At 41.4% G+C, this 15,475-nt stretch overlaps 1 protein-coding gene and 1 long non-coding RNA gene across 2 annotated transcripts in view; both read left to right on the top strand.

Annotated features, from left to right (window-relative positions):
- LOC112233960 (butyrophilin subfamily 1 member A1-like) overlaps positions 1–2,218 on the top strand; it is a 13,096-nt gene extending 10,878 nt beyond the window's left edge. The window contains exon 11 of the mRNA XM_042329494.1: positions 1,354–2,218. Within this exon, the coding sequence (XP_042185428.1) occupies positions 1,354–1,880 (527 nt within the window). The 3' untranslated portion in view covers positions 1,881–2,218. The remainder of the gene's footprint in view (positions 1–1,353) is intronic.
- Positions 2,219–4,220: 2,002 nt separating this feature from the next.
- Positions 4,221–8,064, top strand: LOC121847617. The gene is made up of 2 exons (XR_006084460.1): positions 4,221–4,616; positions 7,101–8,064. It is a non-coding gene; the product is annotated as an uncharacterized LOC121847617 (long non-coding RNA).
- The last annotated feature ends 7,411 nt before the right edge of the window (positions 8,065–15,475 follow it).

Raw genomic sequence — 15,475 nt, 5'->3', positions numbered from 1 at the left:
CTTTTTCAACTGCCCAGTGTTATGGCTTTTTCAACAGTCAAGTTTATAGCTTTTTTCAACTGCCCAGTGTTATAGCTTTTTTCAACTGCCCAGTGTTATAGCTTTTTTCAACTGTCAAGTGTTATAGCTTTTTTCAACTGCCCAGTGTTATAGCTTTTTTCAACTGCCCAGTGTTATAGCTTTTTTCAACTGCCCAGTGTTATAGCTTTTTTCAACTGCCCAGTGTTATAGCTTTTTCAACTGTCAAGTGTTATAGCTTTTTTCAACTGCCCAGTGTTATAGCTTTTTCAACTGTCAAGTGTTATAGCTTTTTCAACTGTCAAGTGTTATAGCTTTTTCAACTGTCAAGTGTTATAGCTTTTTTCAACTGTCAAGTGTTATAGCTTTTTTCAACTGTCAAGTGTTATAGCTTTTTCAACTGTCAAGTGTTATAGCTTTTTTCAACTGTCAAGTGTTATAGCTTTTTTCAACTGCCCAGTGTTATAGCTTTTTTCAACTGTCAAGTGTTATAGCTTTTTCAACTGTCTGTTATAGCTTTTTCAACTGTCAAGTGTTATAGCTTTTTCAACTGTCAAGTGTTATAGCTTTTTCAACTGTCAAGTGTTATAGCTTTTTTCAACTGTCAAGTGTTATAGCTTTTTTCAACTGTCAAGTGTTATAGCTTTTTCAACTGTCAAGTGTTATAGCTTTTTTCAACTGTCAAGTGTTATAGCTTTTTTCAACTGTCAAGTGTTATAGCTTTTTTCAACTGTCAACTGTTTATAGCTTTTTTCAACTGTCAACTGTGTTATAGCTTTTTTCAACTGTCAAGTGTTATAGCTTTTTCAACTGTCAAGTGTTATAGCTTTTTCAACTGTCAAGTGTTATAGCTTTTTTCAACGGTCAAGTGTTATAGCTTTTTCAACGGTCAAGTGTTATAGCTTTTTCAACGGTCAAGTGTTATAGCTTTTTTCAACTGTCAAGTGTTATAGCTTTTTTCAACTGTCAAGTGTTATAGCTTTTTTCAACTGTCAAGTGTTATAGCTTTTTTCAACTGTCAAGTGTTATAGCTTTTTTCAACTGTCAAGTGTTATAGCTTTTTTCAACTGTCAAGTGTTATAGCTTTTTTCAACTGTCAAGTGTTATAGCTTTTTTCAACTGTCAAGTGTTATAGCTTTTTCAACTGTCAAGTGTTATAGCTTTTTTCAACGGTCAAGTGTTATAGCTTTTTTCAACGGTCAAGTGTTATAGCTTTTTTCAACTGTCAAGTGTTATAGCTTTTTTCAACAGTCAAGTGTTATAGCTTTTTTCAACTGTCAAGTGTTATAGCTTTTTTCAACGGTTATAGCTTTGTCAAACATGTATTTCTTTCAGTGGATGTGACTCTGGACCCTGACACCGCACACCCCAAACTCACTGTATCTGATGATAAAAAATGTGTCAAGTTTGGAGACCTACGGAAAGAAAGGGGCACTGAGAAGAGATTTGAGGAAAAGCAGTGTGTCTTGGGAATGGAGGGATATGATATAGGCACACATTACTGGGAGGTTGACCTGGGGGAGAAGAGCCAGTGGAGTGTTGGAGTCGCACAGGACCCAGAGAACAGAAACAACACACCAATGATTCCAGAGAATGGCTATTGGAGCATACGTTTGGAAAACGGTGTATTGAAAACAGTTGACAGGTCCTCTATTGTCCTTCCCATTGAACTGAAACCTGGAAAGCTGGGGGTGTTAGTGGACTATGAGGAGGGAAAGATAGTGTTTTTCAACGTTGAGAAGAAATGCCACATCCACTCCTTCCTTGGAAGATTTGATAAGACACTCTATCCGTTCTTTGGTCCTTTGATTGATTGTACAGAGGAACTCAAAATCTCACCCATCCCTCAAGCTGAAAAGTGAACCTATAAAAGATTGCAGTTGTCAGGCAAGGCCATAGCATTTTTTGTTCTGTCTTTAGTACCCCAAAACTCTCTGTGGTTTAAATTGACCATGGAGAAAATGATTGATGCGTGGAGTGCAATCCGGATTATCTTCCATTGTTTGAGTAATTATTTAGCTTTAGCTATTATTCACTTTGTTAAGATTGAGTTACTTTAAACTTTTACTTATTTTGTCACACACAAATTGATCTGAGCGATGTGAGATGGAATGTTTTCCCCTTTTTCATAGCTGTACTGTGTTCTAATGTTTTAGATGTAACTGTATACATCTATTAAAATCTCTGTTTTGATTCTGTATATACTCAATGTTTGTAAAGTGAGTATCCCTTGCTGTAATGATGTATAGACTAACGTATTCTGTTTTGTCTTATTCATTTATCATATTTTAATGTTCATATTGTATAGCCATAGTTATTTTTAAAACAAATCATGTAATCACTTTATATCCGAGACTGTTTGAACTATCATGTTGGTAGATATTATAATGATAATATGGTCCAACTAGATGTTACACTGGACAACTAACTACAGGCTTCACCGGGTCAATATATTGTGTGTCTCTGGCTAACTAGCTTGCATTCTTGGTCATTGTAAAGATTATTATTTTCAAAGTGACCAAGATAGTGTTTTTAATGTGACGGCTCGTTACCAAACTTGTTAAAACAACTACTTATTAGCCAGTAGAAGCTAGTTGTTTCTCAATCCTAGTCATCAATAGATCTACATCCAGATACCAAATAAGATCTTGTATTTTTTATGTTTTAAAACAAAAATGCGTGTTTAATGTCACAAAATAAACTATTGAAATAATGAATTAATAATATATTAATACAGATAATGGAACACAGTGTAGATGCCTGGTTTGATGACAACAAAGGATCATACAAATTAATGCACATTTGTTGATATTACTTATTGGAAAATTATTCACATAGTTTTGTAACACAATATGCTGTTGACAGCTGTGATCAATTATGTTTTTCTACGTTGCCGTGACGGACAAAATTGTGATTGGTTTTGCATTATTGTTCCAGGGTGGTTTAGGTTTACAGATTTTATTTATTCGCACCAAAGAAAATAAGTGAAATACATAACACTGATGCAGGTTGGAAGACCCAAAGTGCTGATATGAAAACACCACAAAATATAAGTACAAAAATACAAGTTTGCTCAATCAGTTAAACAAAGAATATTAATTATAATTCTAAATTATATACTCAGTATACAAGAAAAAGTGTGTGTGTGTGAGAGAGAGAGAGTTTGAGATTGAGAGAGAGAGAGAGAGAGAGAGAGAGAGAGAGTTAAGCTACATTGAGGGGATTATTGGATAGTGTTCACTTAAAGTCATTGAGGGTTGATGATGTTTTGGCAATGTTAAGATAAGAATTCCACAGTATGGTGAATTGACTATGTGAGGTGCGGCAGAGAGGAGGGTGAAGGTTATCACAGTCTTGTGTTATATACATAGATTTCAGAATTACATCGAAAAATCCATTGAAGAGTTTAGGTAAACTGTCTGTGAGGAATTAATATTTGTAGATGATAATTGGCGTACATTCATTTTTATTTTATTTTTATTTCACCTTTATTTAACCAGGTAGGCTAGTTGAGAACAAGTTCTCATTTGCAACTGCGACCTGGCCAAGATAAAGCATAGCAGTGTGAACAGACAACACAGAGTTACACATGGAGTAAACAATTAACAAGTCAATAACACAGTAGAAAAAAAGGGGAGTCTATATACATTGTGTGCAAAAGGCATGAGGAGATAGGCGAATAATTACAATTTTGCAGATTAACACTGGAGTGATAAATGATCAGATGGTCATGTACAGCTAGAGATATTGGTGTGCAAAAGAGCAGAAAAGTAAATAAATAAAAACAGTATTGGGATGAGGTAGGTAAAAATGGATGGGCTATTTACCGATAGACTATGTACAGCTGCAGCGATCGGTTAGCTGCTCAGATAGCAGATGTTTGAAGTTGGTGAGGGAGATAAAAGTCTCCAACTTCAGCGATTTTTGCAATTCGTTCCAGTCACAGGCTGCAGAGAACTGGAACGAAAGGCGGCCAAATGAGGTGTTGGCTTTAGGAATGATCAGTGAGATACACCTGCTGGAGCGCGTGCTACGGATGGGTGTTGCCATCGTGACCAGTGAACTGGCGGAGCTTTACCTAGCATGGACTTGTAGATGACCTGGAGCCAGTGGGTCTGGCGACGAATATGTAGCGAGGGCCAGCCGACTAGAGCATACAAGTCGCAGTGGTGGGTGGTATAAGGTGCTTTAGTGACAAAACGGATGGCACTGTGATAAACTGCATCCAGTTTTCTGAGTAGAGTGTTGGAAGCAATTTTGTAGATGACATCGCCAAAGTCGAGGATCGGTAGGAATGTCGTAAATGGAGATGATATTGAGTTTTTTAAACAAAGGTGCAGATGGAGCCAGGTAATTAGAGAGGGTGGATAGTCTTGCAAATACATTTTTTGTATGATGAGTCAGTTGTGTAGGTGGCCCAGACAATATTATTACAGTAATTGAGATATGGATAAATTAAACTATAGTATAGAGTTAGGAAGCAAGCCTGATGAACCAAATCACAAATCTTTCTGATGAAACCAACATATTTCAACACTGCTACAGACAAATTGAATATGATCTTTCCAGTATGACTTTTCATCAATTAGAACTCAGAGGTGTCACGGATTTCCTCCTCTTCATCTGAAGAGGAGAGGCGAAACGGATCAGAGGACCAATATGCGGCGTGGTAAGTGTCCATGGTAAATCTTTAATAAAGAAAGTACTGACACTGCATACAAAACAATAAACAAATGACGACCGTGAAGCTACAACATAGACAATCACCCACAAACAAACAGTGCAACCCAGGCTACCTAAGTATGATTCTCAATCAGAGACAACTAATGACACCTGCCTCTGATTGAGAACCATACTAGGCCGAAACATAGAAATGCCCCAAAACATAGAAAAACAAACATAGACTGCCCACCCAACTCACGCCCTGACCAACTAAATAAATACAAAACAAAGGAAATAAAGGTCAGAACGTGACAGTACCCCCCCCCAAAGGTGCGGACTCCGGCCGCAAAACCTTGACCTATAGGGATGGTCTGGGTGGGCGTCTGTCCGCGGTGGCGGCTCTGGCGCAGGACGCGGACCCCACTTCACCATTGTCTTAGTCCGCCTTATTGTCCGCCTCCGTGGCTTTCTCACCATGGCCACCCCTCTCAATGACCCCACTGGACAGAGGGGCAGCTCTGGACAGAGGGGCAGAAGCTCTGGACAGAGGGGCAGAAGCTCTGGACAGAGGGGCAGAAGCTCTGGACAGAGGGGCAGAAGCTCTGGACAGAGGGGCAGAAGCTCTGGACAGAGGGGCAGAAGCTCTGGCGCCTCTGGGCTGACGGGCTCTGGCGCCTCAGACTCCGGCAGCGGCGCCGGACAGGCGGGAGGCTCCGGCAGCAGCGCCGGACAGGCGGGAGGCTCCGGACAGGCGGGAGGCTCCGGACAGGCGGGAGGCTCCGGCAGCGGCGCCGGACAGGCGGGAGGCTCCGGCAGCAGCGCCGGACAGGCGGGAGGCTCCGGACAGGCGGGAGGCTCCGGCAGCGGCGCCGGACAGGCGGGAGGCTCCGGCAGCGGCGCCGGACAGGCGGGAGGCTCCGGCAGCGGCGCCGGACAGGCGGGAGACTCCGGCAGCGGCGCCGGACAGGCGGGAGACTCCGGCAGCGGCGCCGGACAGGCGGGAGACTCCGGCAGCGGCGCCGGACAGGCGGGAGACTCCGGCAGCGGCGCCGGACAGGCGGGAGACTCCGGCAGCGGCGCCGGACAGGCGGGAGACTCCGGCAGCGGCGCCGGACAGGCGGGAGACTCCGGCAGCGGCGCCGGACAGGCGGGACCACCTGCAGGGAGGAGACAGAGAGACAGCCTGGTGCGTGGGGCTGCCACAGGAACCACCAGGCTGGGGAGACCCTCAGGAGGCTTGGTGTTAGGAGGCACCTGAGGGACCGGGCTGTGGGGAGCACTGGAGCTCTGGTGCGCAACCTTGGCACCACTTCCCCAGGCTGGACAACTACTCTAGCCCGGACCCTCCAGAGTGCAGGCACAGGTTGAACCGGGCTGTGGGTAAGGATGGGAGATCTAGTGCTTACTACACGCACCTCTCCCTTAGGCTCCACTCCCACATTCGCCCGACACGAGCGGAGCGCAGGCAGAGGACGCACTGCACCCTCCCAGCGCCCCGGAGACACAGCACGCAGAGCCGGCGCAGGATAACCTGGACCAAAACTGCGTACCGGCGACCAGACCCGCTGAGCAGGCACCATACGCCCTGGCTCGATGCCCACACTCGCATGGCACTTTCGGGGGCTGCCCTATAGCGCACCGGGCTATGGGCACGCACTGGCGACACCGTGCGCTTAACCGCATAACACGGTGCCTGACCAGTAATGCGCTGCTTATAATAAGCACGAGGAGTGAGCTCAGGTCTGCTACCTGGCTTAGTACCACACCTCGTCTGCCCCCCAAAAAAAAAATTTGGGGCTGCCTCTCGTACCTGTCGCACTGCTGTGCTGCCTCCTCATATCGCCGCCGCTCAGCTTTTGCTGCCTCCAGCTCTGATTTCGGACGGCGATGTTTCCCAGCCTGTGCCCAGGGTCCCTCTCCGTTCAGTATCTCCTCCCATGTCCAGGAGTCCTGTGATGCTGGCCGCTGTTGTTGCTGCTGCTGCTGCTGTCGTCGCTGCTGTTTACCACGCCGCTTGGTCCGAGTTGGGTGGGTGATTCTGTCACGGATTTCCTCCTCTTCATCTGAAGAGGAGAGGCGAAACGGATCAGAGGACCAATATGCGGCGTGGTAAGTGTCCATGGTAAATCTTTAATAAAGAAAGTACTGACACTGCATACAAAACAATAAACAAATGACGACCGTGAAGCTACAACATAGACAATCACCCACAAACAAACAGTGCAACCCAGGCTACCTAAGTATGATTCTCAATCAGAGACAACTAATGACACCTGCCTCTGATTGAGAACCATACTAGGCCGAAACATAGAAATGCCCCAAAACATAGAAAAACAAACATAGACTGCCCACCCAACTCACGCCCTGACCAACTAAATAAATACAAAACAAAGGAAATAAAGGTCAGAACGTGACAAGAGGAATCTAGTGGATGTGACGTGTTAAGATTTCATTCCCAACAATTGAGAGCCTCTTATATAATTTTTTAAATATTTTTTTTATTCTTATACTTACTAGTGAATACAATAAAGTTCCATTTTTTTTTGCATTTGAAGATCATTTGTTTACCTGGAACCATTCAGAAAATGTGTCCATACCCCAGTTTGCTTCATTAAACATTTTTGTGTGGTAAAATCAAATTGAGGTCATCAGCAAAGAAAATGGGAAGTACTTTAGAAGACATAGCAGCAAGTGTAACCTATGTGAAATGGCTAGCTAGTTAGCGATGCGCGCTAGTAGTGCTTCAATCGGTGACGTCACTCGCTCTGAGGCCTTTAAGTAGTTGTTTCACTTGCTCTACAAGGGCCGTGGCTTTTGTGGAGCGATGGGTAATGGTGCTTTGATGGTGACCGTTGTGAATGTGTGCAGAGGGTCTCTGGTTCGAACCTAGGTAGGGGCGAGGAAAGGGACGGAAGCAATACTGTTACACAAGGTCATTGATATAGATTATGAAAAACAAAGGTCCACTTATTGATCCCTACGGCACACCAAAGGATATCAACAAAACAGGCTCTAAGTTCAAACTGTGACCCACATTCCCTCAGTAACACTTCATTTAAGGAGTCCTTTTGACAGTGTAATAACGTGCAATTACACTGTAACAAGTATTGCAGTTAATTTGAAACGACTCAAAGTTACACTGTGATAACAACATGTAACTGGTGGTAATTGTGGTCTGTAATTACAGAGGTGTTACACTAAATGCTTGTCAACATGCTTGTTACAAAATTGCAAAGTTCCATTAAATTCACCAATCTATAATTTGGTTTATTCTCAGCTGCATCTGATATGGCGAAAACGGGATTGTCTTTTTCTTCCCTTTTTAACATTACAAGTCAGAATATAAATTGACAAAATATTAACTATTAAAAATGCAACATAGGGTCTCATGGTTCCCTTCTGTGTCTTGTTCTGTTTCTTGTTAGCATTTTCCCATCCTGGAGTCTGAGACGTTGTGGGAATCTGCTATTATCATTATCATGATTTCTTTCATTTGGGGTTTAGGCCTATAGAAGGCCTAGCTATCTAGTTGTTGAATTATCCGGCTAGCATTATACAATTAGTGGTGCTTGCTAACAATAATAAGCTAGCTGTTGTTTACATTGAAAAGGAACTACTCATAGGTGTGTTGAAACAAGTAACTAACTATCTAGCTAATGTTAACATGCTGGTTGTGTCTTACGTATACCCCTTGGGTATGGACACCCTGAAAACAAAGTTCAGGGAAGATTCATTTCTAGCAGAGAGACAGGCAGTGCTGTATCAGTCATGTAGAAAAGGTGACCTTGTACAATGTTGCACGGGGAAGAAATGGAATACAACACCATGCTACGTTTTTACATTTGCCAACTGCTTTACAATACCCATATTTCTGATTATTTGTCCAAGTATGTATTGTATAAGGATAATGAAACTGTAAGACTGACACATTTCTCAACATCCTCATAACCTGCCATTGGATACAAAATTGTGCATGTTAAGTTTTATTCAAATACTGTATGGAAAAGTATTTATCTATTTACTATTTGTTCTATTCAGCACTTCAAAAAAATATTTTTTTGTATATGTATCTTGTGTCCTTTGCTGTTGGACTTAATGGTAGTTAAAATGACTAAATGGTGAGACTATCATTATCTGATTTATTGGTGACTAAACTAAATGTTCTCATTGTATTCCATAGAAAACATATCTGCATGAATGGCTCAGGGGTGAAAGATGTGTGAAACCTCAATTAATGTGCAATCAAAGGTTCTGGACATAAGACAGGGGGGCATTACAAGTGTTATCAGTTTTGTACTTAGAGTTTAAACAAAATCTCCATGTACTTGTGAAAATAGCACCAAAAACCTTAAACAGAGTTGAACCACCTCAGGCTGTCATTCTGTTGGAACAAACAGAAATCACACTCCTCTTCTGTGACATGGATGTTTGGGAATGATATTAAGAGAGAGGGTCATGTACAAGCTGAAGTGTGTGTGTGTGGGTGTGTGTGTGTGTGTGTGTACTTTGGCCTTTGGGACTTAGGTAAGGAAATTACAATTCAAATGGAGAGAGAATGGGAGAGAGACAGGAAAGAGATAGAGAGGACTAGATCACATTTCACTCTTGTGGTGAAACTCAAAAGTATAACTTTTTGGATGAGATGGGTTCCATTATGCATGGCAAAAGCCATACACTGCATTCCACAGGAAGAACCTTATACCAATGGTCAAGCATGGTGGTGATAGTGTGGTTTGGGGATGCTTTACTGCCTCAGGACCTGGATGACTTGCCTTAATAGAAGAAACCACGATTTCTGCTATGTATCAGATAATTCCACAAGAGAATGTCAGGCCGTCCGTCTGTGAGTTGAAGCGGAAGATTAATCAATGTTGGGTTATGTAGCAAGACAATGATCCAAAAACACAATCAAGTCTACGCGAAAATGGCTAAAAAGCAACACATTTGTTGTTTTGGAATGGCCTAGTCAAAGTTCAGACCTAATCACAATTGAGATGTTGCAAGACTTGAAATAAGCAGTTCATTCTTGAAAACCCACAAATGTGGCTGAGTTAAAGCAGTTCTGCATGGAAGAGTGGGCCAACATTCCTCTACAGTAACATGAGAGACTGATCAACCACAGGAAGCTTTTGGTTGGAGTTACTGTTGCTAAAGGTGGCACAACCAGTTATTGAGTGTAAGGGGGCGATTACTTTTTCACACAGGGGCAAAGGGGTGTTGCTTAACTTTTTTTATGAAATACATGAAATAAGAATATCATTGTTGTGTAACTTGTTCACATATGTTCCCTTTATCTAATATTAGATTTTGGTTGAAGAGCTGATAACATTCAGGTAAAAAAATTGAAAGGGGTCAAAGATTTTCACCACACTGTAGTAATGAAGAGACCAGTGGTGATGTTAGGGGTTGCATGCTATCAAAGTCACTACACAACACAACACTAAACAATACGTTAATTGCACTATAACAGTGACAAACTGCACACACAACTGTTAGGGCCTACATAAAGCTGTCCCAACAGCAGAGTCCCAACTGCAGTCCCAAAACCTTACCACTGTTACACCTGGCTATCAGCAGAGCATTGTCTGGCAGTGAAACAGTTAATTCAACCTCATTTACTGCCTTTTAAAACAACAAAGCGGAATTGCTGACTTGCTTAAACTGACTTGCCTGGTTTCTACTCACAATTGAGATGTACAAACTATGGCACAATGGGATGATAAGCCGATAAGACGCAGTCTGTTATTTCGATTAAGATATTAATGAGCAAGCTAGGATGGACGTTGTCAACATAACTATTTGTTCAGCACTTTTGAAATGTACATCTACAGAATTCAGAACGTGGGCCGGTCTTACAGTGTTCTCCTTGTACACATAGTCATAACCGTAGGATAAATAAAGGGGGCATATAAGCAGATAATGAAAGCTCTTACAATATTCTATGATGACATTTCTCGAAAACAGACTATAGGCTACATGTGCACCACCAAGTCAGAACAGTAGGCTAACTTATGAATGGGAAAGGGACCAAATTATTGGGGTGAGGCACATGGGCTACTAACAGCTTACTACACAACACACACTTAACTTCCGGCGCCGACTGAGATGCCCGCCTCGCTTTGCATTCTTAGGAAACTATGCAGTATTTAGTTTTTTTGTGTGTTATTTCTTACATTGGTACCCCAGGTAATCTTAGGTTTTATTACATACAGTCGGGAGGAACTATTGGATATAAGAGCAACATCAACTCACCATCATTACGACCAGGAATACGACTTTCCCGAAGCGGATCCTCTGTTTTGTGTGTGTGTGTATGTGTGTGTGTGAGGAGACGTCCACAAACACGATGGTCTTTTTTTACTACTGCATGTGTGTGTGACTTTATTAGTTACTCTAAAACCCCCCAAACTCTCTGTGGTTTTATTAGTACTCTAAAACCCCACAACTCTTTGTGGTTTTATTATTACTCTAACACTCCACAACTCTCTGTTTTCATTAGTACTTGTAACGGTTTTCTTCCGGTGAAAGAGAGGCGGACCAAAATGCAGCGTGGTTAGTTTTGTACATCTTTAATAAAGATGAAAATACAACAATCTACAAAACAAGAAACGTGAAAAAAACGAAACAGTCCTATCTGGTGCCACAAACACAAAGACAGGAACAATCACCCACAAGAGACCTAAAGAATATGGCTGCCCAAATATGGTTCCCAATCAGAGACAACGATAAACACCTGCCTCTGATTGAGAACCACTCTAGGCAACCATAGACTTACCTAGAGTACTACTCTAACCACAATCCCATAACCACAAACAACCCCAGACAAAACAAACCACATAAATCCCCATGTCACACCCTGGCCTAACCAAAATAATAACAAAAACACAGAATACTAAGGCCAGGGCGTGACAGTACTCTAATACCCCACAACTCTCTGTGTTTGTATTAGTACTCTAATACCCCCAAGCTCTGTGGTTTTATTAGTACTCTAATAACCCCAAACTCTGTGGTTTTATTAGTACTCTAATAACCCCAAACTCTGTGGTTTTATTAGTACTCTAATAACCCCAAACTCTGTGTTTTTTTTAGTACTCTAAAAATCACAAAACTCTATGTGGTTTTATTTAACCATGGGGAAAATCACTGATGGGTAGAGTGCAAGGCAGATTATCTTCCATTGTTTGAGTATTTATTTAGCTTTAGTAATTATCAACTGTGAAGATTGAGTTACTTCAATCTTTTACTTGTTTTATTTCACAGAAAATGATCCTGAGCGATGTGAGATGGAATGTTTTGCCCTTTTTTGTCTGTAACTGTAAAAATCTACTAAAATCTCTATATTGATTCTATATATACTCAATATTGTAAAGTTAGTAAATATCCCTTGTTACAAAGATGTATAGACAGACTAATGTATTCAGTTTTGTCAAACTCATTTGTCTGCTTTTCCTTCACTCTGCGGTCTGACTCATCTCAAACCATCTAAATTTGGTTGAGGTCGGGGGATTGTGAAGCACTCCATCACTCTCCTTCTTGGAAAAATAGCCCTTTCACAGCCTGGAAGTGTGTTAGGTCATTGTCCTGTTGAAAAACAGATGATTGTGCCCAAACTATGCCCAAACCAGATGGGATGGAGTACCGCAGCAGAATGCTGTGGTAGTCATGCTGCTTAACTGTGCCTTGAACTCTAAATAAATCACAGATAGTGTCACCAGCAAAGCACCCAGACTACGGTTTGCAACTGCACATGGGGACAAAGGACAAAGATCGTACTTTTTGGAGAAATATCCTCTGGTCTGATAAAACAAAAATAGAACTGTTTGTTAATAATGACCATCGCTATGTTTGAAGGAAAAAGGGGGAGGCTTGCAACCTGAAGATCACCATCCCAACCGTGAAGCATGGGGGTGGCAGCATCATGTTGTGGGGGTGCTTTGAAAATTATGTGGATATATTGAAGCAACATCTCAAGAAATCAGTCAGGAAAATAAAGCTTGGTCGCAAATGGGTCTTCCAAATGGACAATGACCCCAATCATACTTCCAAGGTTGTGGCAAAATGGCTTAAGGACAACAAAGTCAAGGTATTGAAGTGGCCATCACAAAGCCCTGATCTCAATCCTATACAAAATTTGTGGGCAGAACTGAAAAAGCGTGTACGAGCAAGGAGGCCTACAAACCTGACTCAGTTACACCAGCTCTGTCAGGAGGAATGGGCCAAAAAGTCACCATACCTATTGTGGGAAGCTTGTGGAAGGCTACCCAAAACATTTGACCCAAGTTAAACAATTCAAAAGCAATGCTATCAAATACTAATTGAGTGTATGTTAACTTCTGACCCACTGGGAATGTGATGATAGAAATAAAAGCTGAAGTGAATCATTCTCTCTACTATTATTCTGACATTTCACATTCTTAAAATAAAGTGGTGATCCTAACTGACCTAAGACAGGGAATTGTTACTAGGATTGAATGTCAGGAATTGTGAAAAACTGAGTTGAAATGTGTTTGGCTAAGCTGTATGTAAACTTCCGACTTCAACTGTGTATACATACATATATATATATATATATATATATATATATATATATATATATATATATATATATGTGTGTGTGTGTGTGTGTGTGTTAGCAGATGTGCAGAAACAGGCTCAGGGAACAGAGTTGTAAAAAGTAATTTAGTTTGTTTGAGTAGATCAAGGTAGTTCCTCCCTGCCCTTCCCACACTGCTAAATGTCTGCCAATCGTAAACACAGGTCACATACTGTGGTCGCACATAAAAGGCTCAGATTCATGAATAAGTCACACAAGACAAGGTTGTGTCAGTAAAAAGATACTGCCATATAATAATGAAAAAACACCTCCACTTCGCTGATCCTCAACACTGGGGCCCCACAATGATGTGTGCTCAGCCCCCTCCTGTACTACCTCTTCACCCATGACTGGGTGGCCACGCACACCTCCAACTCAATCATCAGGTTTGCAGACGACAGTAGGTCTGATCATCAACAATGACAAGACAGCCTACAGCTTGCTCATGTTTCTTGGCCCCAGCAAGTCTCTTCTTATATTGGTGTCCTTTAGTTGTTGTTTCTTTGCATCAATTTGACCATATCTCTAGCTTAATCTGACAGATTTTATGGGGATTTTTTTATTATGCTAATTAGATTTTCACGGTGGCGCAGACATCAACCTGAGGTGGTTAAGATTCACGTACACACATACTCACGCACACACAATAAAAGTGTTACAACTGCTTTGAACAATGAAATATGTACTTACCTGTACTTACAGCGGATGTGACTTTCCACCCGTGCACTGCACACCCCAGACTCACTGTCATTGTAAACAACTGACTTGCCTAGTTAATTAAAACATCTTGGTGCACCCATCCTGTTAGCGGGATCATTTTCGTCAACATCCGCTGAATTGCAGAGCGCCAAATTCAAATTAAATTAATACAAATATTTAATTTTCATGAAATCACAAGGGCAATATACCAAAACACAGCTTAGCTTGTTGTTAATCCACCTGGCATGTCAGATTTCAAAAAAGCTTTACAGCGAAAGCAAACCAAGCGTTTATGTGAAGACATCTCTCTCAGCAGACAAAACATTACAAACAGCTAGCAGCAAAGTAGATTGTCACGAAAGTCAGAAAAGCAATAAAATTAATCGCTTACCTTTGTTGATCTTCGGATGTTTGCACTCAGATTATTTTTATATCCAAAAACCTCCATTTGGTTGGCGCGTTTTGTTTAGTAATCCATAGGCTCGTGCAAGTCACAACAGGCAGACGTAAATTCCAAATAGTATCCGTAAAGTTCGTAGAAACATGTCAAACGTTTTTATAATCAATCCCTCAGGTTGTTTTTACAATAAATAATTGATAATATTTCAACTGGGCAGTAGCCTTTTCAATAGGAGAGAGAGAGAAAAGGTCTGCTCCAAGCTGCTTGCGCATGCAAAACTCTGGGGACACCTAGCTATCCACTGATGCAATGTGATCATTCTCGCTCATTTTTTAGAATAAAAGCCTGAAACTATGTCTAAAGACTCTTCACACCTTGTGGAAGCTATAGGGAAATGAATCTGGTTGATATCCCTTTAAATGGAGGGAAGGCATGCAATGGAACAGAGAGGTTTCAGGATATCAGCACTTCCTGGTTGGATTTTCCTCAGTTTTTCACCTGCAATATCAGTTCTGTTATACTCACAGACAATATTTTGACAGTTTTGGAAACGTTAGAGTGTTTTCTATCCTAATCTGCCAATTATATGCATATTCTAGCTCCTGGGCCTGAGAAATAGGCAGTTTCATTTGGGTACGTTTTTCATCCAAACATCAAAATACTGTCCCCTAGTCTCAAGAGGTTTTGAAGAAAGGTTAATAAAAAAATTTTTTAAATGTACAATCTCAAATCAGTCAAATTTGGAGACCTATGGAGAGAGAATGGAACTGAGAAGAGGTTTGAGGAAAAGCACTGTATTTGAAATGAAGGGATGTGATACAGGTAAACATTACTGGGATGTTTACATGGGAGAGAAGACTCAGTGCAGTGTTGGAGTCACAGGATCCAGAGAACAAAGGTTCAAACATCCAAATGATTCCAGAGAATAGCTACTGGAGCATATGTTTGGAAAACAAAGTATTGAAAGCAGTCTCCTACTGAACTTCCCGCTGAACTGAAACCTGAGAAGCTGGGAGTGTTAGTGAATAGTATTTCTCAATGTTGAGAAGAAATGCCACATCCACTCCTTCACTTTTACATTTACTAAGAAACTCTATCCCTTC

Source organism: Oncorhynchus tshawytscha, linkage group LG10 (assembly GCF_018296145.1).
Source record: "Oncorhynchus tshawytscha isolate Ot180627B linkage group LG10, Otsh_v2.0, whole genome shotgun sequence".
Classification (NCBI taxonomy): Eukaryota; Metazoa; Chordata; class Actinopteri; order Salmoniformes; family Salmonidae; genus Oncorhynchus; species Oncorhynchus tshawytscha.
The sequence above is the reverse complement of the archived record's forward strand: the minus strand, read 5'-3'. Positions and strand labels throughout refer to the sequence as shown.